This window comes from Scyliorhinus canicula, chromosome 5 (assembly GCF_902713615.1).
Source record: "Scyliorhinus canicula chromosome 5, sScyCan1.1, whole genome shotgun sequence".
In the NCBI taxonomy this organism is placed as follows: Eukaryota; Metazoa; Chordata; class Chondrichthyes; order Carcharhiniformes; family Scyliorhinidae; genus Scyliorhinus; species Scyliorhinus canicula.
The window spans coordinates 156,746,630-156,772,781 of NC_052150.1; the positions used below are offsets into that span (position 1 = coordinate 156,746,630).

Consider the following 26,152-nt stretch of genomic DNA (forward strand, 5'->3'; position numbering starts at 1 on the left):
AGTGTGGCTAACTTATCATGAAGCATTTGTACTGGACGGTATTATGTTTAATAAAAATTGTTTAGAGATGATTGGCAATATGGGTTCGAATTTTAAGAGGGGGCATCAGACTCCCGATGTCAGGATAAAAAGCTGGTCCCAGGCATGCAGCTGCCGGCAATGGGACCCAATCGGCAATTTTAGCACAGGCAGTCTCCTAATTATCTGCCTGTGAGAACCACCATCCAAATAAGAACAGCACCTGGGCTGACCATGCTGCCAGCCCAATCACAGGGGTGGTAGCTCTGAAGCCTCAGCAGCACCACAGGGTGAGATGGTGGCTGCTGGGGAATGTAGGTGACCTGGACGCTACAAGAAGAAAATTAGAAACAAAATTCACGAGGCTCAGGGTCAGAGGGCAAAAACCTCCGGGTAGATGCTGCCTTCCCTGCCCATGGAGCCTTGCACTCCAGACTGTGGCAAGGCGGTTCTCCATTTGGCTGATGGCCTTACCACACGCTGGCGGGTCACCCTGTCATCAGCAAAATGCTGAATGCAAAGTAAAATCGCCCCTAATTGGGCCTTTAATTAGATAAATTGGTTGCCTGCCTCGGCGGGATTACGCCAGAGACCAATCTGACCCAGCTCCCTGAAATTTTACTAGCCCTGTGCCCCCCACCCTGACTTCTGGGAACTGGGAAAATCCTGGCCATTGTTTGTGACATGTATCTACTGTAGAAATGGACTGTTTTTGACTAGATAGGTAGAACTTAAATTCAACAAAGAAAACCCTGTATTCATAGAGCAAAAAAGGTGTCTAAATACAGCACATTACTTCATATACCTATTTGTTATAGTATTGTCGTCTATGAATAAAATAACAAAGCAATAGAAGGATGATATTATGAAAATTACACAGAAAAACAACATATAAAGGTGTGTCTCTGATCATTTTACACTTTGAAACAAAAAATTACAGCTACAATTTTAATTATAATTTAAAACTTTAGAAAAGAATAAACAGAAAGAAATAGAAAAGAAAGGCAATTTTGGCCAACTTGCATTTTTATCACACCGTTCATGCCTTCAGGACATCCCAAAGCATTTTACAGCTACTGAAGTACTTTTGAAGTTTGTTCATTGTTGTAATGTGGGAACTGCAGCAAACAATTTACACACAGCAAAGTTCTATAGTTAGCAATGAAATAAATGACCAGATAATCTGTTTAAACAACATTGGCTGAGATATAAACAATGGCCAGACCTTGACACTGGGGAGGATTCCCTTGCTCTTCTTCAAATAGTACCATGACATCTTATTCAGCCACCTGATAAGGTGGGGCTTCGGGTGACAGCGCCATCAATTTAAGGCTCATCCACAAATTGGCACCTTGGCCAGTGTAGCACTCCTTTAGTGCTCCACTTAAAGGGACATCCAAATGACATGCTCAGGCCTGTAGAGTGGAACCTGATCCCACAATTTGCTGGCTGGAGGTGAGAGTGTTTCCCCTGAGTGGCGACTGACAGTAATTCACAGGGCTTTTTAGGTACTTGTCACATTCAGTGTTACGCAGCATGAAAACACAGTGATTTAAAATGCAAGGCTTAGCTTAGCTGCCAATTTAAAATAAAATATAGCACCTAGAGCACAGTACTGAGGAGCAGTAGACTACTCAGCCCTTCCACTATGTAATAAGACCATGGCTGACCTGCTTGTGGTCTCAAAACCACGTTCCTGTCCCATCCCCTGCAACACATCGCTTCTTTGCCGAAGAAACATGGGCTGTATTCTCCCCTACCCGGCAGAGCGGGGGGTCCCGGCGGGATGGAGTTGGCGTGAACCACTCCCGCGTCGGGCCACCCCAAAGGTGCTGATTTGCCCACACCTTTAGGGGTCAAGCCCTCACCTTGAGGGGCTAGGCCCACGCAGGAGTGTTTCCCATCCCGCCAGCTGGCGTGGAAGGCCTTTGGCACCACGCCAGCCAGGGCCGAATGGATTTCACCAGCCGGTGGAAGTCCGCGCATGCGCAGGGGCGTCAACGGCTGCTGATGTCATCCCTGCGCATGAGCAAGGGAAGAGGCCACTTCCGGGTCGGCCATTGCAGAGGCTATGGCCGATGTGGAAGGAAAAGAGTGCCCCCATGGCACAGGCCCACCGGTGGATCGGTGGGCCCTGATTGCAGGCCAGGCCATCGTAGGGGCACCCCCCCCCCCCCCCCCCCCCCCCCCGGCCAGATCGCCCCGCCACCCCCCAGGACCCCGGAGCCCTCCCGCGCCGCCAGTTCCGCCGGTAAGGGAGGTGGTTTGACTCACGCCGGCAGGACAGGCATTACAGTAGCGGGACTTCGGCCCATTGCGGGCCGGAGAATCGCCGGGGGGCCCGCCGACCGGTGCGATTCCCACCCCCGCTGAATATCCGGTGCCGGAGAATTCACGCCACCCCCTGGCGATTCTTGGACCAGCAGGGGGGGGGGTCGGAAAATCCAGCCCCATCTATTTATTTCAGTCTTCAACAAATTCATTGACGAGCATATAGGATAGGGATTAATTTTTTTAATGTTTAAGAATAAGCCAGCGCATTCTCATTGAACTGAATTTCAGCGTCTGTATTAAATGTTTGATAATTCTTAGCATCTCACTGCTAAATTCTGGTGACATATCTCCAATGTTGGTCTGCGGGTTTTATTTTATTGATAGGTACCTGAAGAAACCATTAAGTGACTCATAATTCTGAGTTTTAAAGAGAGAAGGTTTTACAGCGGAGTGTAACTAAATGTATTTTCTCTCCATGAACAAATGCTTGCTTTCTTTGAAAAAAGGAGGAAAAATATTTTATTGCAATACTGCAGGCCAGGGATCAAGTTACTTTGTATGTTTAAGAATGAACTAGCACAATCTCATTGAACTGAATTTCAGCATTCTTTTCAAATATTTGAAAATTGGTACCTGCCAAGAAGTCAAAACAAAAAGGTCCTGTGAAATAGTCCTTACGGAATTTTGGCAGAATGGCTGAGGAGTGGATTATGAGAGGAGACAGCACCATTTAATTTTGCTGAAGTCAAAGTTATATTGAGTTCTTGGATAATGCAGTATCGGTTCTAAAAGCAGCTCAAACCCTTGTCACCGCAGTGACATAACCATGAAACTTTGTTAAACCACAATCCATAACACACAGGCCCAGCAGGTGACACTGTTGTGATTTTAGTACCATTTCTTTTCAAAGTGATCTCAAGCACAACACATGTTTTAGTAATTACAGTGTATTTTATCACATCATGATGGTGACTAACAACAGCTTATTGATTCAACTTTTAAAACCATTTGAATCTCAGTAAATACACCAAATGATCAACCTAAAGTCTTGTTCTACAAAGACAAATCCATTTTTTGTGTGGCACACACCACAAGCACCACCGGTTACATTTATGTGTTACTAAATTTACACCAAGGGGAGTCAAATATAGCTGTAGAGTCAGAGTTATTAGAATGGCAGTGCTCAGCAGTCCACCACATACTCAATCCAAACAGCTTTGAATTTTAAACTAATCACAGTACACAGTTCCACAAATCATGCAAATAGCGTTTGAAAAGGCATAATTTCCTAATAATTAAAAAAAACCTTCATGTGTTGTCAGGAAAGTTAGTTGTAAACATTTTTTCCCTTTTCTTTTATCATCTTGTCCTTAGCATGTTCTGTTGATCCCTTGTTTAAACCTCTTCACTTTTTCTCTGCCTTTCGAGTGTCATTTGTAATTTATGAACATTGTGGCAAGGTTATTACACAACATATGTTAGTGGCATAAATAAAGAGCAAATACTGCTCGTGAAGTACAAAAAATCTTCCTTACATTAGTATATTATTTTGATACCAGCTGCGTCATCTTAACTTGTTTTTTTTTTCTGTTTGAATTTTTTCTTATGAAATCAAGAAACCTGCCTGTTGGCAGATGGTGAAACTAGCTGTCAGTTACAATTAGACTGTCTCACTTATTTACCACAAATGGGAGCATCCTGGTCATACCACCAGACACAGTAATTCATATGCTGGCAAAGGTCCAGAAAACCAAGGCCTCTGAAACAAAAATCTCTTCTTCTCAGGAAAAAAAAATAATTTGCAATTCAGCAATTGGTGAGATGGTAAATGAAGAAAAAAAGTATAAAAGGAATTAAACTAAACCATCCTCGATGAAGTGGTGCAATCTGCGTTAAAATGTCCCAGGTTCTGTTTCTGTCGACGACCTCGGTTATTTTTTGGACATTTCCTGTGAAGCAAATGATGAGAATAATCAGAGCTTCATTAATGTAAGATCTCTGTAGTTCGCTTTTACTGGAAGATGATTGTCATTGTGAACAAAGACTCCACATTCAGGTGCAGCACAGTAGGTTATTCCATTCTCTGCCAACAGTGGGAAACTTGTCTGCACCAATGTGACATTTCCAATTCTCACACCATTCACACTGGTGGTCCCCTCTGAGAAAATCAATTTACTGCCAAATTAGGGCTAGTTTAGTGGCCCATAGCCATGAGAATCTGGATTGATACTTTTCAAATCAATTTCATGTAGGTCTTTACAGCTGGAAAATATTGGAGATTTTTGAAAAACCCAGTAACGGCTGTGTCCCTCAAGGCTTATATGTGCAAGAGCAACACACTATCCCACTGAAGCCACTCATGATGCTCAAGTAGGTATTCCAATTAAATATGATGCAATACAAAGAAGCATTGAGTGACTTTCCTTCTCAATCCTTGGAGGTCGATGCTCTTTAATTCTCACGTCTTAAATTTGTACGTTGAGGGGTTGTATTGTAGTAAAGGTGTAAGGTAAAAAATGCAATTCTGCATGCGGTGAGTTCACAATCTCAGCTATATAATCCTGCGAAGAACAATTGTTTCTTCACAGAGGCCAAGGTTTTAATGGGGTCATGGAATGTTGCAGACCCTTAAAACTGGAAGGTGGGACTGAAATCTGGAAATCCCATCCCCATTTCCTACAAATTACACTTACGCTGTGAAGGAAAAGGAGGTGGGGCATAATTTACACAGTTGGAAAAGCCAAATTTAGCAGGGATATTTGAACTCAGTGCTGAGTTTAAACAGACTCCATTTATGATGTAGCAAAGACCTTAACCCACAATGTGTCACGTTGCGTGAGTTGGAATATGTACATCATGGGGAGCTGATGGGTGAAGGCTATAGGGCCTAATATTTGACAAAACACCAGGACGAGGTCCAAAAGAACCAAGGTGGGCTTTTTGAACAGCCTGCCTAGGCACATAGTAACCTCTGTGGCTGCCTCAAATCAGTGTCCAGGATTGGTGGGCCCGACTCCATCCCGCACCCTAGCCTCTGGAGTGAAGATCCCCCCTAAAGAGGGGTTTCTCCTGAGGTGGGCATGGTGAGTTGGATGATTTCCTGACTCTCACGTGTAGAGTAGAACTCTGGGCCAAAGAGGGTGAATTGAATCGGTTGCTTTCATGTACAGCGTAGATTTGAGCTGGTTTAGTGCAGAAGTGACAGAAATATCTACATACCTGTCCACCTGTGGAACACACAGTGAAACCAAGATTTATCACAATAATTGAGAGGTGGGTGGGTCGCCAATGCATAATGGAAACTTATTGGTCTTACAAGAATGCTAAGGCAATACCCTGGGCAGAGGAATAAAAATAAGTATGATACAAGTGACAAAATAAATATTGGATGTGATTCTGGAATAGACAGTTGGCAACTGTAAATCGAGGTGGAGGCAAGGCCAACGCAGGTGCATCTTGAATGCCCAAGGCTTGTCCCATACAATTTTCCAGTGGGCCAGTAAATGGATGAAGATCAATGCCACCTGTTTGAGGCAGGTGGCAGTTTAAACTTGACAATTGGGGCCTTTGTTGATGTAAGAAACTGGCTGGATGTTTTTTTATTATAAATTTAGAGTGCCCAATTATTTTTTCCAATTAAGGGGCAATTTAGCGTGGCCAATCCACCTATCCTGCACATCTTTTTGGGTTGTGGGGGTGAAACCCACGCAGACACGGGGAAAATGTGCAAACTCCTCACGGACAGTGACCCAGAGCCGGGATTCGGACCCAGGTCCTCAGCGCCATAGGCAGCAATGCTAGCCACTGTGCCACCGTGCTGCCCCAGAAACTGGCTGAATGTTTAAAGTGAATATAGGCAAAGGAGTGTCATGTGCAAGATGGCTCGGGTCTTCTGAGCCCCCATTCAGTCAGGTAGCTTGCCTGCTCCCTTGACACCACACCTGTTTAGGCAGGAGGGAAGAATATTCCTCTCTTCATCTCGTTTTAAGTACTGGAATACAAATAAAGGAATAAGGGTGCATGGGAAAGCAAATAATTTTTAATTTAAACCATTTATGTCCTGCACCAAAAATAGCTCCTGCCCATTTATTTTGCTGAATTATTAATGCAATCTACTTACCTTGTTATACACATCACCACAGCAACTATTATGGCAATCTGCACAGCTCCAATTATTGCTGCAATTAAGACATAGTGAAGTTTTTGCCCACTTGGAACAACATATAGAATACTGAAGTCTCTGTTTTCACAGCGCTGTCCAATGTATCCAGAATCACAACTGCAACAGAAAAATAGGTAGGTATTACATTGGCATCTGAACATTTGTAACAAGTCCCAACAAGTTTTACGTTTTCTGTTTCAGTTATTTTTTGTTTCTTCACTTATCCCCGCTTTAGCTGGCAGGTTGCAATATATTCCACAGGTGTTCACAGTCTTCCAGCATCAAACACACCAAAGTGACCATGCTTTAGGTGCGTGCCTGCAAAATGAGGCTAATCTCGCACAGAGGGTATCATAGCTAAGTCTGATCCTGTTCTCACCTGAACGTCACGCGTTCCACCAAGAACTATGGAGTACAAACTAAGGCCAGGCACTTTTTCCCCTCCCTCCACTGGAACTATTATACATCATAGCCAGCTGCTGCCTTGGCTCAGGTTAGCTCATTGAGCAAGAGTGAATTGAGCCTAGAGCCTTAGTGTTAAACTAAATACCTGATCATCAAGACAAAGCAGCAATTAGTCGTTTGGTTTTTAAAAAGTGGCAAAAATCAAATGGATGCAGTTTTTAATGCTAAAATCATTACAGTACTTATAAGTCTCATATTATTCAACGTTTTGTTTGTTATTTTGTATGCTGTGTGAATGGCAATGAAGGATTGGAGGTAATAACGCTGTGACATTCCTGAAACAGTTACTGGTTCCCTTCAGTGCACAAGATGATTTAAAATAAATTCCACTTAGATCTTTAACCGCAGATGTTCAAAATGCACATAATTTTTAGGATTTAATTTGACTGTTTATACATTGCCGGCATTTCTTGCAAAAGAAAGATTTTCTTTGCAGTGGCTGAACCTTCACATTCTGGCAGTGGCTCAATTACATTGGAACAAAGCCCCAGAGCGAGCAGGTTTACCTGTGTGTTTCCCTGCGCTCATGGCTATACAATGCCACTCACGTTAAATAAGGGCCCTCAGTGGGGAATGCATGGTCGAGGCCACACACAGTCCTGTTTTCTACACCGAGAAGCTCCACTCACCAGAACTCCTCAGTGTAGCGAGAGATCGGGACGTCATTTTAAAATAGCGCCTCCGACCCTCCCAACGCACTATGGGAAGGTCCATGCCCTCCCTTCAAACACCCACATAGGGCATACCTGGCCCTATTGCTGGCACACAAAAATGCCAGTTTGGCACCTTCGCAGTGCCACCTAGGCAATGCCAGGATGACATGCAGGTGGCACTGCTCGGGTGCTGAGCTGGCAGTGCCAGGGTTCCAACCTGCCCAAAGGACATGCACCTAGGGACCTCCAATCCCCTGGGAGACCCCCATGAGTGCCATTCCGTCTAGTCCCTGTTTGTGGGGACCAGTGCTGAACGATGCTCGCCCGAGGTCTCCGAAACGAAGGGGCTTGATCCCACTTGGTTACCTCAGTGTCTCCCTTTAATTTGAAGATTTGCTAAAAGGTGATCCCACCCACAATGGGCGGGATTTACATCGCAACATCACGCGAAATCGCATTACATCTTGGGAGGCGTTTCAAGCCAGGTCGATCCCAGGAATGTAGTCTCCCAGTTTTTACCAGCCAAGTGCGCTGCAGCCAGCTGCTTTTTGGGCGCTGAGTGGCCGTTGGACCGCGCCCTTTATTTCAGTGTTCATCCAGTGCATTGTTCAGGGCACTGTTCTGTCTCAGGACCAACCTATTCTGATCCTCCAGTTGGGACCACATGAAATTATTTTCTGTTTCTTCTAGATATGCTTTCAAAACAAAACTACTTACAAACATCAACAAAACATGTGGGATGCAACTGGTGAACACACACTGAAACTACCCCACTGCGTACATGCTCCGTAAATTTCATTCCTCCTGTCTGTGCTATTGCTGAAGGGAGCTGACACTGTTTTCTTTAGAGCAGAGCAGGTTAAGGGGAGATTTAATAGAGGTGCTAAAAATTACATAGGGACCTGGTGGGGTACATAGAATTAAACAGCAGCCACTGACAGCAGGGTTGCTAATCAGAAGAACCAGAGAATAGATGAGGAGAAATATTTTTAGACAGCCACTCGTAATGAAATGAAAATCGCTTATTGCCACAAGTAGGCTTCAAATGAAGTTACTGTGAAAAGCCTCCAGTCGCCACATTCCGGCGCCTGTTTGGGGAAATGTTTTTTGATCATGAAAGGGTGATGGAATTCAACAATAACTTTCAAAAGGAAATTGGATACATACCTGCAAAAGAAACATTTGAATGTTTGTGGGAAAAGGGCAGGGACTTGGACAAATTGGATGGTTCTTTAAAAGAACGTAATAGGCCAACAAATCCTGGGAATGGATTACAAGTCAATAGAAGCACAACCCCTTAGTCTCCTCCAGTCCAACTCAAACACAAGAGACAAAAATCAAACAAATTTCCTTGAGCTTTATGTATGCATTTCCCCCAAATGTATTCACAGCCAAGGCAACAAAGGCAATGGCCGTAATTCTCCGTTGCAAATCTGCCCCGTTACTGCTGCAAGCGAGAATGGAAAATTTGCACTTAGTCAAATCTCTCATGTGCTGCAGCAGGAATGGAGAATCCCGGCCAATATAACAATGGACTGCCACAAGGACCCCACAAACAAAGTGGTTTCACAAACATATTTGTGCGAATGTGTGAAGAACTATTTGAAACAAGCAATGCTGAAGAATCTTAGCTAGGTTTAGTTTAGTTGAAACATGGTTCAGCTGACAGCATGAGTTACTCTAAACAAATGTAAAAAATGAGGTGCCAGGCTATACTATTTTTGACGCTTTACTTGCCCATTCAATAGCAGCACAGACATTCCATGTCATTGCCTACTGAACGAGATTAAAATTATTTTGATTTGGAACCATCAATAACTTTAGTGACAGCTATCAAGCTTCTATTGCTATTTAGTGGTGATGTTGAAGGCTAAATAATTGTTAACAAGATGAAGGTACCCTTGCGTTTAAAAAAACAGATAGGCATCTGAGCTGTACAAAATGAGTGTCACATATCATAATAATAGTATACTTTGAATGAAAAGCTTGCTGTACAGCTCATTTTTTAACATTGTTCATTTGTAAAGAAACCTATGAAGCAAGAATAGCCTTTTCTGCCAACTTTGAGGGAATTGAAGGACTGGTTATGAGTCACTATGAAAGATATATGAACATTGCTATAATATATGGCTTTTTTTATACGGGAAAGAACTGTAAATAATATAATAATAAATTAAGTAAGGAATTCATGAAAATGTTTGCCAAAATTGTTATTTTACACACCACATGATGGTTTAAATTATATCAACAGACATTACTGCGTCTTTTATTCATGATAAAAAGGCACATAGCTTTTATTCCTTCATCGACAATAAAAGGTATTGAGTCAGAGTTATTTTAATCATCAATTTCCCCCTATGACTTACATGAATGCAAGTCATTTGATGCACGTTTATTTAACGAGGTGATAACCTTTCTCAAATCAAAAGCTAAAGTTTGAGCTCACAAAGATTACTGAACATCCTACAACATTGGGCAGGGGTAAGGATGCAAAGTCAGATTCAAATGGTCACTCTTCACAATTTATCAGATAAATTAGCTGATGCTACCACGTCAGAGATTAGGGACGTGATTTACCGGCCTCGTCGTGCCCGACCTGGTGGTGTGACAAGCCCGATGAATCCCGCAATAGGCCGCTCCAGAGCCTCTCAAAGCTCGAGATATCTTGTGAGATTCATCCGAACCTCACGGGGCATTGCGATTTGGATCTTGCCCATTTAAATGAGCCGTACAGCTCAGTTAAATATGCTCATTTCGTATTCTCTCTGTGCCCGGAACTAACCGCCTTGCCAGAGAGGCCTGGACCAGGTGCCATTTAGTATTGGTCCACACAAATGTGGACCAGGCCTAATGGGGGGTCTTGCAGGACTTTGGAGACCCCTGGGTGGCCAAGGCCAGGGTGGATTGGCCCCTGACTCACCCTCTGGCACTTGAACACTTTGGTACTGCCACCCTGGCACTGCCAGGATGCCCAGTGTGATGATATGCATGAAGCAATTTTGTATATAATATTGTACATGACCTCCGACCAGCAGGTGGCAGTGTAAGTCTACCATGCGGCACTGTGCCTCGGGGGACTGGAGAGTTGGGAGAACTGTGGATAGGCATATTTTGCAGTAGCTCTAAAATAGTTAATTAGTGTTAGTAATTTGTTATTCATTTATTCCAGTTATCTTTACCACGCACTTGTTTCATAATAAATTATTTAAACCAAATGTTCTGTAGTGCATCATTCATATCTGCCAGTCTACACATGACACCCGGGAGGCACGTCCAAGCTGGCAGTGCCAGGGTGCGAGGTCCAGGGCGACACTGCCAAGGCTCTTGATCTGAGGGGAGCCATGACCATGAAAGGAAGAAGGGGATAGTGGTGTAAAGGGGCCTCACGGTTGCACAGTGTTTAGCACAGTTGCTTCACAGCTCCAGGGTCCCAGGTTCAATTCCCAGCTTGGGTCACTGTCTGTGCGGAGTCTGCACGTTTTCCCCTTGTCTGCGTGGGTTTCCTCCGGGTGCTCCCGTTTCCTCCCACAGTCCAAAGATGTGCAGGTTAGGTGGATTGGCCATGCTAAATTGCCCTTAGTGTCTAAAAAGGTTAGATCGGGTTACAGGGATAGGATGGAGGTGTGGGCTTAGGTAGGGTGCTCTTTCCAAGGGCTGGTGTAGACTTGATGGGCTGAATGGCCTCCTTCTGCACTGTAAATTCTCTGATTTTCTGTGTTTCATAAAGATTGGATGGGGACCCTAAAGATGGGGTGAAGAGGCCTGAAAAGGGAGGGGGCCCTCAGCCACCTCCTGGCGGGGATAATGCCCATGTATGCAGGGGGGGAAATTGCCGGTGGGTGGGGAGGGGGGGGGGGGGGGGGGGGGGGTGTGTGGGGACCCTCAAGCTCACTTTTGGATTGGGGTAGCCTTTCAAATTAGCGCCCTGATCTCGGAGAAGCTGGTCTTACCTGAAAATTGAGTGTGGGCTTGACCGGGAAGAAACTCCCCAAGACACCAAAAAATGACTAAGGGTGCAATCTAACCAAAAGAAAAATCAAACCCCATTCAGACGGGATTAGTGGGTTTTTCGCAGCACTTGCTATCTAAGGCACATTGTTGCTATTTCAGACTCTGGAAGGAAACTCCCCCTCCCCCCGAGGCCACACCTAGCTTCATTTCCTGCACTGTGTGGGGCTCCTCCTCAGTGGTGCCTCCATCTCTCAACCCTCCGATGCAACCCCGGACACCTCACTACACCCCAACTCATCTGTTGGAGGTTCCTCGTTCCCCCTCGCACCCCACCACATACCAGCAGGTCAAACTATGATGTATCCTCGGCAAGGGCAAAATGCCAGCTTGGCACTGCCAGGATTTCACGAGGTGTAACGACCATTGGGAATCCTGGGAGAGCATCTACTGGTCGCATGTCGCCCTGATTCTGGCGGGACACAGCCGGTAAATCGCGCCCTAGCCGTGGTTGAATAGAGGTGTGGATCTCACTTAAAAAGTTGGTGTGAAACCCGCTCAAAATGACACTCAGGGCGAGATCTTCCCAAAAAGGAACAAAGTCGCCCAGTGAGCGCATTTAGCCGTGTGGGCACTCGCAGCGCTGCCGTGTGGTTCCCGGCACTCGCAGCGCTGCCGTGTGGGCACTCGCAGCGCTGCCGTGTGGTTCCCGGCACTCGCAGCGCTGCCGTGTGGTTCCCGGCACTCGCAGCGCTGCCGTGTGGTTCCCGGCACTCGCAGCGCGGCCGTGTGGTTCCCGGCACTCGCAGCGCTGCCGTGTGGTTCCCGGCACTCGCAGCGCTGCCGTGTGGTTCCCGGCACTCGCAGCGCTGCCGTGTGGTTCCCGGCACTCGCAGCGCTGCCGTGTGGTTCCCGGCACTCGCAGCGCTGCCGTGTGGTTCCCGGCACTCGCAGCGCGGCCGTGCGGTTCCCGGCACTCGCAGCGCGGCCGTGCGGTTCCCGGCACTCGCAGCGCGGCCGTGCGGTTCCCGGCACTCGCAGCGCTGCCGTGTGGTTCCCGGCACTCGCAGCGCGGCCGTGCGGTTCCCGGCACTCGCAGCGCTGCCGTGTGGTTCCCGGCACTCGCAGCGCTGCCGTGCGGTTCCCGGCACTCGCAGCGCGGCCGTGCGGTTCCCGGCACTCGCAGCGCTGCCGTGCGGTTCCCGGCACTCGCAGCGCTGCCGTGCGGTTCCCGGCACTCGCAGCGCTGCCGTGTGGTTCCCGGCACTCGCAGCGCTGCCGTGTGGTTCCCGGCACTCGCAGCGCGGCCGTGTGGTTCCCGGCACTCGCAGCGCTGCCGTGAGGTTCCCGGCACTCGCAGCGCTGCCGTGCGGTTCCCGGCACTCGCAGCGCTGCCGTGCGGTTCCCGGCACTCGCAGCGCTGCCGTGCGGTTCCCGGCACTCGCAGCGCTGCCGTGCGGTTCCCGGCACTCGCAGCGCGGCCGTGCGGTTCCCGGCACTCGCAGCGCGGCCGTGCGGTTCCCGGCACTCGCAGCGCTGCCGTGAGGTTCCCGGCACTCGCAGCGCTGCCGTGCGGTTCCCGGCACTCGCAGCGCGGCCGTGCGGTTCCCGGCACTCGCAGCGCTGCCGTGTGGTTCCCGGCACTCGCAGCGCTGCCGTGTGGTTCCCGGCACTCGCAGCGCGGCCGTGCGGTTCCCGGCACTCGCAGAGCTGCCGTGTGGTTCCCGGCACTCGCAGCGCTGCCGTGTGGTTCCCGGCACTCGCAGCGCTGCCGTGTGGTTCCCGGCACTCGCAGCGCTGCCGTGTGGTTCCCGGCACTCGCAGCGCTGCCGTGTGGTTCCCGGCACTCGCAGCGCGGCCGTGTGGTTCCCGGCACTCGCAGCGCTGCCGTGCGGTTCCCGGCACTCGCAGTGCTGCCGTGTGGTTCCCAAAGCCTCAGGTTCCTCGGGAATCTGAACATTAGAGTGAGGGTTATTGCCTCGCTCTAAATCGCAGATTTGCCAAAAGGAGATCCCGCCCATTGTGGGCCGGATACACCTCGCAACATCTCGCAAAGGCGTTGCGAGCTGGGTAGATCCCTGGAGTGGTGTCTCCCGGCTTTCAACAGCCGCGCTGCGCTGCAGCGAGCTTCTTTTCTGGTGCAGCGTGGCTGTAGGATTGCGCCCATAGAAATCTTTTGGATCATGTCCAAGGTTCACTTAGTGGGCCGGGCAACCTATTCTCCAGCCCTCCGTGAATCTCCGGACCCCTGGGCCGGGAATCATGTGGGTAGGGATTACTATAGGTTTTATCAAACGTGAGCCTGACATTGTGGACCTCACGGTGGGCCAAGGGGTAACTCCTTATGGGAGCTGCCAGCAAAGTCCATCTGAGGATCAACCCCCCGCCACTCCCCACAATGCATGACCTGACCATCCTCCTCTACTAGACCTGCCCCCACCAGACACCCTGTATAATTGGAGACCCCCCAAGAGCCCTCCTAAATAGGGATAGCCTCTTCACAGGAACCTCCTTAATAGGGACACCCCACCAGAGGAGCCCCTTAAAAGGTAGACCCTCCAAAGGGAGTCCTTAAGAGCAAGACCCTCCACAGTGACCCCTGACTAAAGGCACCCTCCTCCACAGAGATCCCCTAATTAGAGAGACTCCCCCACGGAGACCCCCTAACAAGAGGGACCCCCCAGAAAACAGACTGCTGTCTAGAAGCGAGAGAGCAGCCCAGACAGGGCCAGTGTTAGAAATTACAGTTGTAACACTTACCTGGAGGCACCACGTGCCCATTCCTGAAAAGAGAGCTGCTGTGACCTGTGTTTAAACCCTTCAGGTCCTGCAGCCTCATGCCATGCATTCATTTCTAGTAGTGGTCTGTGATTGATAGCTTCCACAAAACAGTTGTAGTCTTGATTCATTCATCTCCCTTCATGGGTGAATGACTCTGAGTGCTGAAACCCCAATTTTTACAAAGATCAACCATATCAAAGAGAGGTAAGTGCATTCCAAACACTAAGTGCATTCCAATCACTCGAGGGTGTGATTACAATGATAATCACAAAACACTCAACACTGCAGATAGCCTAGAGGAGTGTAGAAAGTGAAGGGGGTGGAAGGGTTCAGCGCTGATACTTATTAAAACTGAGTAGTAAGCATGCCACTAGAGTAGTTTTACATAAATTATTTTATTAAGGATTGAGATGAATTATAGGACTGAGTAATCATTATTAACCATTAAACATGTATTTTTAGGACATAGCAGTAATAAGTAATCAATTGGGATTGAGGATAGCTAACTTGCCCAAAAGGACATTACTTCTGACATCAGGGGGATGGTTCTCCAAAATGGAGACCAAGTGTTTGCGCCATTGGGAACGCCGTCACATTTCACGACGGCTCGAAACGGGCCTGGGTACAACCGATTCTGTCCCCCACAGCGGGTCAGCACGCCGCTCCAGCCTCCCTTCCCAGCGCCAAATGGGTGCCGCGCCAACCCGCGCATGTGCAGTTGGGCCACGCCAAACTGTGCACGCGCGGGGGACCTCTTCAGCCCACCGGCCCCGACTCAACCTAGCGTCAGTGTTCAGGGGCCGGACGCGCAACAAAGTAGGCCCGGGGGGGGGAGAGGCCGGCCCGTCAATTGGTGGGTCCCGATCGCGGGCCAGACCCCATCGGAGGCACCCCCTGGGAGGCACCCCCCCGGTCGCTTTTCCCCGCCCCACAGGCCGTCCCCCTGACCCTTCGTGCAGAGTTCCCGCCGGCAGCAACCAGGGCTGAATGGCACCGGCGGGACTCTGTCATATTCGAGCGGCCGCTCGGCCCATCCGGGCCGGATTCCAGCGGCCCGTGGCCAGCGCCACGTCAAACGCCCGGCGCAAATGGCACCGATTCTCCACACCTCGGAGAATCGCGCGCCGGTGTTGGGGCGTCGCGGTGCAGTTGCGCCGATTATCCAGCCCGGCGCAGGGCTCGGAGATTCATCCCCCTTGTCTTTGTGAAACAATTCAGGGTGCTGGTTCTATTGTTCTGTTTCTCACAAACAGTCAGAAAGCTGCTGGGATTGTACGCAGCTGTCAGGATGAGGATCAATCATGCGCTGCTTGCAATTTTATCGGGTGAAGTTTAAACACTGCTTGTAATTCTATTGGATAAGTTTAAAAGTAGCAGCTTCAGGGATTGGATCGTGTCCAACTGGGTGGGCTATTGATTTTTGAACGTTGTATAAGTACTGTGTTCTGGTCTTTGTTCGGCAGAACAAGTCTTGGCAGATATCCAGTCGTGCTGCGTGTACACGGAACAAGTTTGATTAAATAAGCCACCTTGTCCAGGTTATGGTGTTTGTTCCTCTCTGTACTGAGCTGAGCCACAGGGAATAACCCCACGTGGAAGCTAACTCAATACACAGGTCTTGAAACTGCTCCTACATCATTTCCTAGGATATTGAAGGAGTACAGGGAGGAAATAGCAGATGCTCTGAAAATTATTTTCCAATCTTCACTAGACACAGGGGAGGTGCCGGAGGACTAGAGGAATGCAAATGCGGGTCCGTTGTTTAAGAAGAGTATGAAGGAAATGGCAAACAATTATAGGCCGGTTAATTTTACTTTAGGTGGTGGAAAATTGTTAGAATCAACCCTGAGAGATCGGATAAACTATCAGCTAGAAAGGCATGGACTAGTAGCGACATAATAAAGATTATTATTATTATTAGTCAATATGGCTTTGTTAAGGAAACGCCATGCCTCACTAATCTGCTTGAATTATTTCAAGAAATGACAAGGAGGATCAAAGGGGGTAGTGTAGTGGATGTTGTCCACATAGATTTTAGTAAGGCATTTGACAAGGTCCCACATGGCAGTTGGTCAAAAAAGTAAAAGCCCAAGGGATACAGGGCAGTGGGGCGAGTTGGATAAAAAGTTGGCTTAGTAACAGGAAACAAAGGGTAATGGTCGATAGTTGCCCTTGCAAATGGAAAGCTGTTTCAAGAGGTGTTCCGCAGGGCTCAGTGTTGGGGCCCCTTCTGTTTGTTGATATGTTAACGATTTTGGACTTGAACATGGGGGGGCACAATTGGAAATTTGCAGGCAACACAAAAATTGGTCGCGTAGTGGATAGCTGTAAGCCTCAAAATTATATAAATATGTTGGTGGAGTGGGGAGGAAAGTGGCAGATGGAGTTAAACTATGATATGTGTGAGGTAATGCATTTAAGGAGGTCAAACAGTAAAAGGGAATACACAATAAATGGGAATGTACTGAAAGATGCAGATGAAGTGAAAGACCTTGGCATGTGAGTGCACAGGTCCCTAAAGGTGGCAGCACAGGTAGATATGGTTGTATTAAGGAATTAGGAAAGCTCTCCTTCAGTGGCAGAGGTATAGAATACAAAATAGGGATATAGGATGCGATTCAATGGGACAAAAACAGAGTCCCGTTTCGGGTATGTTGAGCTAGGAAAGACCCAGCTATTCAACGGCATTTTGCCTTTTTTTGGCCTTGGCGGGGAATGCCGTTTCAAGGCCACACTTCCATCATTTCCTGCACTCGCGGATCGGGCGCTGTTTTTAAAGGTTTGTCCTGACCTTTCAACCCCCCTCAGTGTCCCCTACCGCAGCCTCCAGACACTCTCACTGAACCCAACTCATCTCTTCTTAGTCTTCAAGCTTACCCCCACCCACAATCCCAACTCTTATGGGCAAGACATCCCGGGTCTGACCCTGGCATGGGAAACCTGGAACCTGGGCACCTTGGCACTGCCACCCAGGCACCCTTGAAGTTCCAGGATGACACTGCTAGGGTACTTGGGTGTCAGTGTCAAGGTGTAGGCTGGTAGTGCCAAAGTGCCTGTGTAAGTTCCAGGGTGCCACCCTGCCCATAGCCCAACCACCCGAGGGTCTCCAACGGCTGGGAGAGCCCGCACACCACCAGGCACCATTACCCCATCTGCATCTTCCCAGATGGGGCCGTTAGGTACTGGGCGCCGTGGAATCTAGTGCAGACATATTTAAATGAGCCTTTCTAATCTGGATCGCACCCAGTGAGGGCGAGATCACGACATCTCGCCAGATTTTGTTGAATTTCACGAGACATTTTGAGCATCCCACATTCCACGAGAGGCTCTCACGTGATTCAATGGCTTTGTCGCATCACCCTGTAAGAACACTATTCACGAAGCCCTATGGTATTCTTGCTCATGTATTTGCTTTGTTTGGCCCCTTGTTGCACACTGTAACCAATCACTGTTTGTCGATGTACCATTTGTCAATGTACCTTGTTGATTATTCTCTTTGTCTAACTATGTACGTACTGTGTAAGCTCCCTCGGCCGCAGAAAAATACTTTTCACAGTACTTTGGTACATGTGACAATAAATCAAATCAAATCAAGTCAGGCAGGCGCAACGAGGCAGATAAATTGCGCCCATAACGATCAAACTGTCTAAGTATTGTGTGTAGTTCTGGTCACCACGTTACAGGAAGGATGTAATTGCTCTGGAGGGAGTGCAGAAAAGATTTACTCAAATGTTGCCAGGGCTGGAGAATTGTAGCTACGAAGAGAGATTGGAGAGGTTGGGGTTGTTCTCCTTGGAACAGAGAAAGCTAATCAGTGACATGGTTTAAGTAATAAAAATTATTAGAGAAAGATTAGACAGGAGGAACCTATTTCCCTTGGCAGAGATTTCAAAAACCAGGGGTCATAGATTCAAACTAAGAGGCAGAAGGTTTAGAGGGGACATGAGGAAATACGTTTTTACGCAGAGGGTGGTGGGTGTCTGGAATTCACGGCCTGAGTTGGTTGTGGAGGCAAAGACCCTAAACTCTTAAATACTTGGATCTGCACCTTAAGTGCTGTAAGCTGCAGGGCCATGGACCATGTGGAACATAGGAATAGGAATAGGCCATTCAGCCCCTCGAGCCTGTTTCATCATTCAATGAGATCATGGTTAATCTGTGACGTAACTCCATACACCTGTCTTTGTTCCATGTCCCTTAATATCTTTGCTTCACAAAAATCTATCTATCTCAGAGTCTCAAACCTCCACCAGTCTTTGAGTGAAGAAGTTATTCCCAACATCTTTCCTGAATGGTCTAGTCCTAATTTCTAGACTATGCCCTCTAGTTTTATGATCTCCAACCAGGGAAAATAGTTTATCTACCCTGTCTTTCCCTGTTAATATCTTGAATACTTCAATCAGATCACCCCTTAACCGTCTAGATTTTAGCGAATACAGGTCTAATTTAAATCATCTCTCCTCATAACTCAACCCCTGTAATCCAGGTATCATTTTCGTAAACCGATGTTGCACTCTCTGCAAGTCCAACATATCCTTCCTGAGGTGTGGTGCCCAGAACTGCTCACTGTACTCCAAGTGGGGTCTAACCAAGTTTGGATAGCTGCACCATTCCTATAGTGCAGGAAGATGGGGTTAGAAACGGTACCTGGATGCTTTTGTGTCAGTATGGACAGGATGGGCCCCTTCTATGCTGTATCATTTCTATGGCTCTATGGCTATTAGCTGTGGGGCCATGTTGAGTAATTTCCTTCATCAATTGAGTGTTCTCTGATTAATGTAGCATTTAATGGATTTCTCAGATTTCATTGATTTTTCCATATGCCACTGATTCTAGCTGTGCTTACTGTTTTGTTCCAGCACAACCATTTTGTACTGATATATTATACTATATTAATTTGTCCCAATCTGATGGATGGATTATGCGTCAAGTGAATAGAAGAGCAATGAAGTACAGTAAATTGAAAACAAAATTATCTTGACTACGTGAGTACGTGTGTGCACAATCCGGTCTCAACCTGTCTGCAGCCTTTGACACAGTTGACCACTTCATTGTCCTCCAACCCTCTCCACTGTCTTCCCATTGGGTGAGACTGCTCCCAATTAGTTCCATTCTTATCAATGTAATCATAGACGAAGTAGCATTTACTCCAGCCACTTCTGGTGACCCCCAAATATCTATCCTTGGCGCCTCTTATTTCTCATCCATATGCTGTCCCTCTGCAATATCATCCAAAAAGCATAGCATTTAGTTTTCACATGGATGTTGACCTTGACTTTTCTACTGTTCCTTAATTATCAGACTGCTAATCCAACATCCAGTTGAATACTGGGAAGTGTGAAGCCATTGTTTTCTGTCCTCATTTCAAACTCTGTTTCCTAGCTGGTGAACCAGCCCTTTCCTTGGTGCGGACCTGCATCGCATGCCAGCTGCACCGCAGCTCACTACCTCCATGATGTCATCCACTGATATCACAGCATGTGGCACTGTCTTTCCCTGGTGCATTGATACAAGCCTGTGCAGTGCTGGCAGAAATGGTGTTGCGTATCTCTCTCCTTGTGTCGAAATGTTTAACCTTACTGAATTGTATGAATGAGTTGGAAAAAATCTAAGCTTTACATAGGACTGGTGAATTTCATAGAAAATTATTTTGTGAAGCACAGAGATGATGTTTGCATATCTATAAAAGCGCTTAACAGTTGTTGACTGGTGTTGTTCACAGATATGTCTGTTCAATGAAGTTCAAGCTTACTCGCAACTGGGACTAACGGGGAACTAGATATGTGAAAATAATCCAATTCCTTGACACAAGCATCCTTGGGAATTTCCACAAAAAGATGAAACCTTAAATAAGTTCAAAATCTACATATTATTGGCAACATCATCTGTAAACAAGCATCAAAGAGCTTCATGTTTTCTTTCAACTGATGAGCGGAATGGTGGCACAGTGGTTAGCATTGATGCCTCACAATGCCAGGGACCCAGGACGCCAGCAACATCATCTTTAAACAAGCATCAAAGAGCTTCATGTTTTCTTTCAACTGATGAGCAGAATGGTGGCACAGTGGTTAGCATTGATGCCTCACAACGCCAGGGACCCAGGTTCTATTCCAGCCCTGGTTGTAGTTTGCAAGTTCGCCCCATGTCTGTGTGGGTTTCTTCCAGGTGCTCCAGATTCCTTCCACAGTCCAAAGATGTGCAGGTTAGGTGAATTGGCCATTGTCCCTTGGTGTCCCAAGATGTGCAGATTAACTGGGGTTACGGAAATAGTGCAGGGGCATGGGCCTAGGTAGAGTGCTCTTGCAGAGGGTCGGCGCAGACTCGAAAGGCCGAATGAATGGCCCCCTTCTGCATTGTAGTGATTCGATGGATTTATTAATTCATTCAATTTTAGTTTTCAGTAGATGTGGATAAAGATAAGAGTAGTCCTCTGGTGAAGCTGCTAAATTGGGGAAAGGCTAATTTCAACAACATTAGGCAGGAACTGAAGAATGTAGAACATATAGAACATAGAACAGTACAGCACAGTACATACCCTTCGGCCCATGATGTTGTGCCGAACATTTATCCTAATCTAAGATCAACCTAGCCTACACCCCTTCAATTTACTGCTGTCCATGTGCCTGTCCAAGAGTCGCTTAAATGTCCCTAATGACTCTGACTCCACCACCTTTGCACGCACCCACCACTCTCTGTGTAAAGAACCTACCCCTGACATCTCCCCTACACCTTCCTCCAATCGTCTTCAAATTATGTCCCCTCGTGACAGCCATTTCCGCTCTGGGGAAAAATCTCTGGCTATCCACTCTATCCATGCCTCTCATCACCTTGTACACCTCTATCAAGTCACCTCTCTTCCTTCTTCGAGAAAAGCCCTAGCTTCCTCAACCTTTCTTCGTAAGTCCAGTCCAGTCCAGACAGCATCCTGGTAAATCTCCTCTGCACCCTCTCCAAAGCATCCACATCCTTCCTATAATGAAGCAACCAGAACTGGACACAATATTCCAAGTGTGGTCTAACGAGGGTTTTATAAAGCTGCAGCTAAACCACGCGGCTCTTAAACTCAATCCCCCTTTTAATGAAGGCCAACACACCACACGCCTTCTTAACAACCCTATCAACCTGGGTGGTAACTTTGAGGGATCTTGTTCGTGGACCCCAAGATCCCTTGGTTCCTCCACACTTCCAAGAATCCTGCCTTTAACCCTGTATTCAGCATTCAAATTCGAATTTTATTTCAAAATGAATCACTTCACATTTATCTAGGTTGAACTCCATCTGCCACTTCTCAGCCCAGCTCTGCATCCTGTCAATGTCCTGTTGTAACCAGCAACAGCCCTCGACACTATCTACAACTCCACCAACCTTCATGTCATCGGCAAACTTACTAACCCACCCTTCCACTTCCTCATCCAAGTCATTTATAAAATCCACAAAGAGCAGAGGTCCCAGAACAGATCCCTGCGGGACACCACTGGTCATCGACCTCCAGACGGAATACTTTCCATCCACTACCACTCGCTGTCTCCTTTCGGCCAGCCAATTCTACATCCAGACAGCCAAGAATTTAGATTTGGGTGGCTGCTTGACAAGAATCAACATCTAACATGTGAGTGTCTTTCAAACGTCAGTTGATTAGAATTCAAGACTGGCATGTTACTGTGAAGATGAAGGATAAGTAGGCAAGTGGATGTTGTCTACATGGACTTCAGTAGAGCCTTTGACAAGGTCCCTCACGGCCGACTGGTACAAAAGGTGAAGTCTAACAGGATCAGAGGTGAGCAGGCAAGATGGATACAGAACTGGCTCAATCATAGAAGAAAGTGGGTTGCGGTGGAAAGGTGCATTTCTGAATGGAAGGCTGTGACTAGTGGTGTTCCACAGAGATCAGTGTTGGGATCTTTTTTGTTTGTAGTATATATAAATGATTTGGAGGAAAATGTAACTGGTCCGATTAGTAAGTTTGCGGACAACACAAAGGTTGGTCGAGTAGAGGATTGTCAGAGGATACAGCAGGATATAGATTGGTTGGAGACTTGGCAGAGAAATGGCAGATGGAGTTTAAACTGGGCAAATGTGAGGTAATGCATTTTGGAAGGTCTAATACAGGTGGGAATTATACAGTAAATGGCAGAATCCTTAAGTGTATTGACAGGTAGGGAGATCTGGGCATACAGATCCACAGATCACTGAAAGTGGTAACGCAGGTGGATAAGGTAGTCAAGAAGACATGCATGCCTGTCTTCATCTGTCGGGGCATTGAGTATAAAACTTGGCAAGTCATGCTGCAGTTGTACAGAAACCTAGTTGGCCACATTTGAAATATTGCGCACAATTCTGGTCGCCAGACTACGGAGGATGTGGATGCTTTGGAAAGGGTAAGAAGAGATTTACCAGGATGTTGCCTGATCTGGAGAGTATTAGCTATGAGGAGAGGTTGGATAAACTCAAATTGTTTTCACTGGAATGACTGAGGTTGAGAGGCGGCCTGATAGAGGTTTACAAAATTATGAGTGGCAAGGACAGAGTGGATAGTCAGGTGCTTTTTCCCAGTGTGGAATAATCAAATGGGACATAGGTTTAAGGTGTGAGGGGGAAAGTTTAGAGGTGATGTGCGAAGCAAACTGTTTATAAAGAGGGTGGTGAGTGCCTGGTACGCGCTGCTGGGGGAGATTGTGGAAGCAGATACAATAGGGATGTTTAAGAGGCATCTTGACAAATACATGAATAGGATGGGAATAGGAGGATAGGAATCCCGGGACTGTAGAAGGTGTTAGTTGAGACAGGAATCAGGCTCGGAGAGCCAATGGGTGTGTTTCTGTGCTGTCCCGTTCTTTGTTATCTGATGGCTGGTTGTGATGGCAAATGGAATGAATAACGTATGGATGATCCTGTCTTATTATTACCAAAGGCAGTGAAATCGTCCTGGAATTTGAGCTTCCCTGCAGCATCTGGAAAGAACTGCTCAAAGAAAAGCTATAGAGCTCTTCACAGCATCCGCTGGGATTGAGCCTGTCATTTTGGGTCTGACCACAGGTCAGTTATGCACAGTGGCAGACTGGCCAGGGTGTCAGGTTGCCCGATGGCAAGTGGGCCCCTGATGAAGTGGGCCCCCTATATCAAATAAAAATGCAATAAAGGAACAAACACAGACAACTGTTTTAGTAATAAAAAGGAATAAGGAAAAAGGGAAAAGGAAAAAGAGAACAGGACACAAATAAGCAGTGCATGAAAAGGAACGAAGCAGGGGAGGTAGTGGAAGGATGTGGAATCGGGGGGCCTGGTTCGGGCATAATTAAGGAAATTCCATGTTTTCAGCAAGAGTGTGTGAATTTAAAGATAAAGTTACAATTTGTGATTTGAGATGGTCGGCAACTTCAAAGGATATCAAGCAGTAGTCTTGGTTCAGCCGGTACATCGATCCGGGGCCCAGAGAGCCAAGAAGGGGCCCGTGAATCTCTGAAGGGCCCTTAAAAATTATAATTAATTAGATAAATAAATCTCCAACTTCTTTCCTGAGATTTGTATTCTAACTTAATAAAATATAATTGTTTTTAAAAAGAGCAATACCAAATAAAAATGCAATAAGGAAACAAACAAATAATCACTCAGTGTATGAAGGAACGAAGCAGTGTTAAACGGATGTGAAAAGGAGTGGAAGGGGGGCAGGTTCACCCGGGTCGGACATAGTTGGAAATCCACGTTTTCAGCAAGAGTGTGTGAATTTAAAGATAAAGTTACAGTTCGTGATTTGAGATGGTCGGCAACTTGAAAGGATATCAAGCAGTACATAGGGTCGTGAGGTCACCGAAAAGGAGAAGCAGTACCTTTGACCGTGAATCATGAGGTCAAAGATATTGAAGTGATAAGCCATGATCGGTAAACTCAAAGGGTTGCGACTTGTAACACTACACTGGTATCAAACTGGACATATTAACTTTGGTCGTGGGACCATTCTTAATGTCTTACTATAGTCGGACCAAACTTCTAAGTTTCAACAGTTGTCTCAGTTGCTTGCTGATGTGAACACTGGACAGTGGATTGTCTCCTTTTCTGAAGCTGCATAGGCCACAGTAGTATTGACTAATGAACATAGCCTATTGAAGTGTAAGTAAGTTATTTTATATTTTTTATCAAGTAAGGGTTTATCTGGCATTCCTTAAAGTTATTCTTGCAATCATCAATATTCATTTTTCCCAATGTGGGCTATTTTTAATTAAGTTTTTATTTCAGGAATATTACCCCTACCAGCATGGAAAAGAAAAAGCATAAATCTGGGTCACTAAAACGCAAAGAACAAAAAGAAGCAGAAAGGTAGGAATCAGCCAAGTGATGCAGGCCTATTACACAGTTTATAATACCACAAGCACAATCCACATCAATATCCAGTTCTGCAACAAATAATCAAGAAGCAAGAAACAATGCTCATGGTGATGATGCAATGACATGCGAGTTACAAGAACAGAGAAGAGCTACTTTGAATGTAGAGACAAATACAAGTGCATCCATTACTAATCAACCCAGGCCCAATATTTCTTCTGGCTTCCTTGTTCCGGTATCTGTACTGCCTGTAGTTGCAACATCTGAACACATAGCTTCAACTAGTGCCAGGGAATCAGATATTCCTTCAAGCATAAATGACTTGGTTTCTGAAGCACATCCTGTAAATGAACCTACGCAAGAAAATGAAAGATCAATTACTGGAATCTTCCAATATCCATCACGAGCAAAGCTAAAACAATTTTTTGCTGAACATCCACTTCAGCCACTTGATGATCTGCCATTTGATGCTCGTTTGTATGAGAGGAAAATTATGAATGACTCAGTCCCAAGAAAATGGCTAACATATAACAAAGAAAATAGATGCTTATATTGTTCATACTGCTTAGCCTTTGAGTTTCCCAACACTTGTAATCCATCACCCTTTGTACGTGGCTTTAGTGACTACAGGCGTATTAGCCAGAGCTTGACTTTACATGAATCGACAACAACACATGTCAGAAATGCTCAGCAATATATCAGTGTGGTTAATGATGGTACCTTAGATAAAAAATTTTGCAGCATCACTAATTAAAAGGAAAGAAGAAGTATTGAAGCAGAGAAGTATTGTCATGAGGATTATAGACATCATAAAGATGTTAGGCAAGCAAGCACTTCCTTTTCGAGGTCACAGAAATGAATCGGCCTACACTCTAGATAATGAGGTTCTGAATCATGGCAATTTTTTAGCTACAGTGCAGTTGATGGCAAAATATGACCCCATTATGGCAGCTCGCGTTTCTGCAGTGCAAAACAAGTTTAAACAAAGAATCAAACGATTAGAGCAACAAGGAAAGGCTCAAAGTAAAGGCCGTGGTGGACTTGTTACATACCTGAGTAAAACAACTATAAACATGTTAATCAAAATTATGAAGAATATGATACAAGAAAGAATTAGTCATGAAGTTTCTCAAGCAAAATATTATTCTATTCAGGTTGATTCAACACAAGATAATTCATCCATCGATCAGTTTAGCATTATTATTCAGTATGTGCTTAAAGGTATTATCTGTGAGCGACTACTTTCAGTTGTGCCAAGTAATGATGGTACAGGACAGGGACTTTTTGATCTATTGATTGAAACATTACAGCATCTTAAAATTGACCCCAAAAATGTTTATCTGATAGCACAGATGGCGCTGCAAGCTACCATGGCCAGTATAATGGTTTACAAAGTAAAATTGCTGTGTGGCTGATCAACATGTTCATATATGGTGCTATGCCCATGTCTTGAATTTGGTGATAACTGAAACAACAAAATGTTGTGTGCCTGCAGTTTCTTTTTTCAATTTGCTCCAGAATATAGCAACTT

General features: G+C 46.2%; 1 protein-coding gene across 1 annotated transcript in view; it reads right to left on the reverse strand.

The window, feature by feature from the left end:
* Window positions 1-3,164: 3,164 nt before the first annotated feature.
* Window positions 3,165-26,152, reverse strand: part of LOC119966355 (tomoregulin-1-like) — a 394,538-nt gene continuing 371,550 nt past the window's right edge. Inside the window, exons 9-10 of the mRNA XM_038797880.1 lie at window positions 6,413-6,571; window positions 3,165-4,241 (exon numbers count right to left, since the gene is read on the reverse strand). Of these exons, the coding sequence (XP_038653808.1) occupies window positions 4,151-4,241; window positions 6,413-6,571 (250 nt within the window). The 3' untranslated portion in view covers window positions 3,165-4,150. The remainder of the gene's footprint in view (window positions 4,242-6,412; window positions 6,572-26,152) is intronic.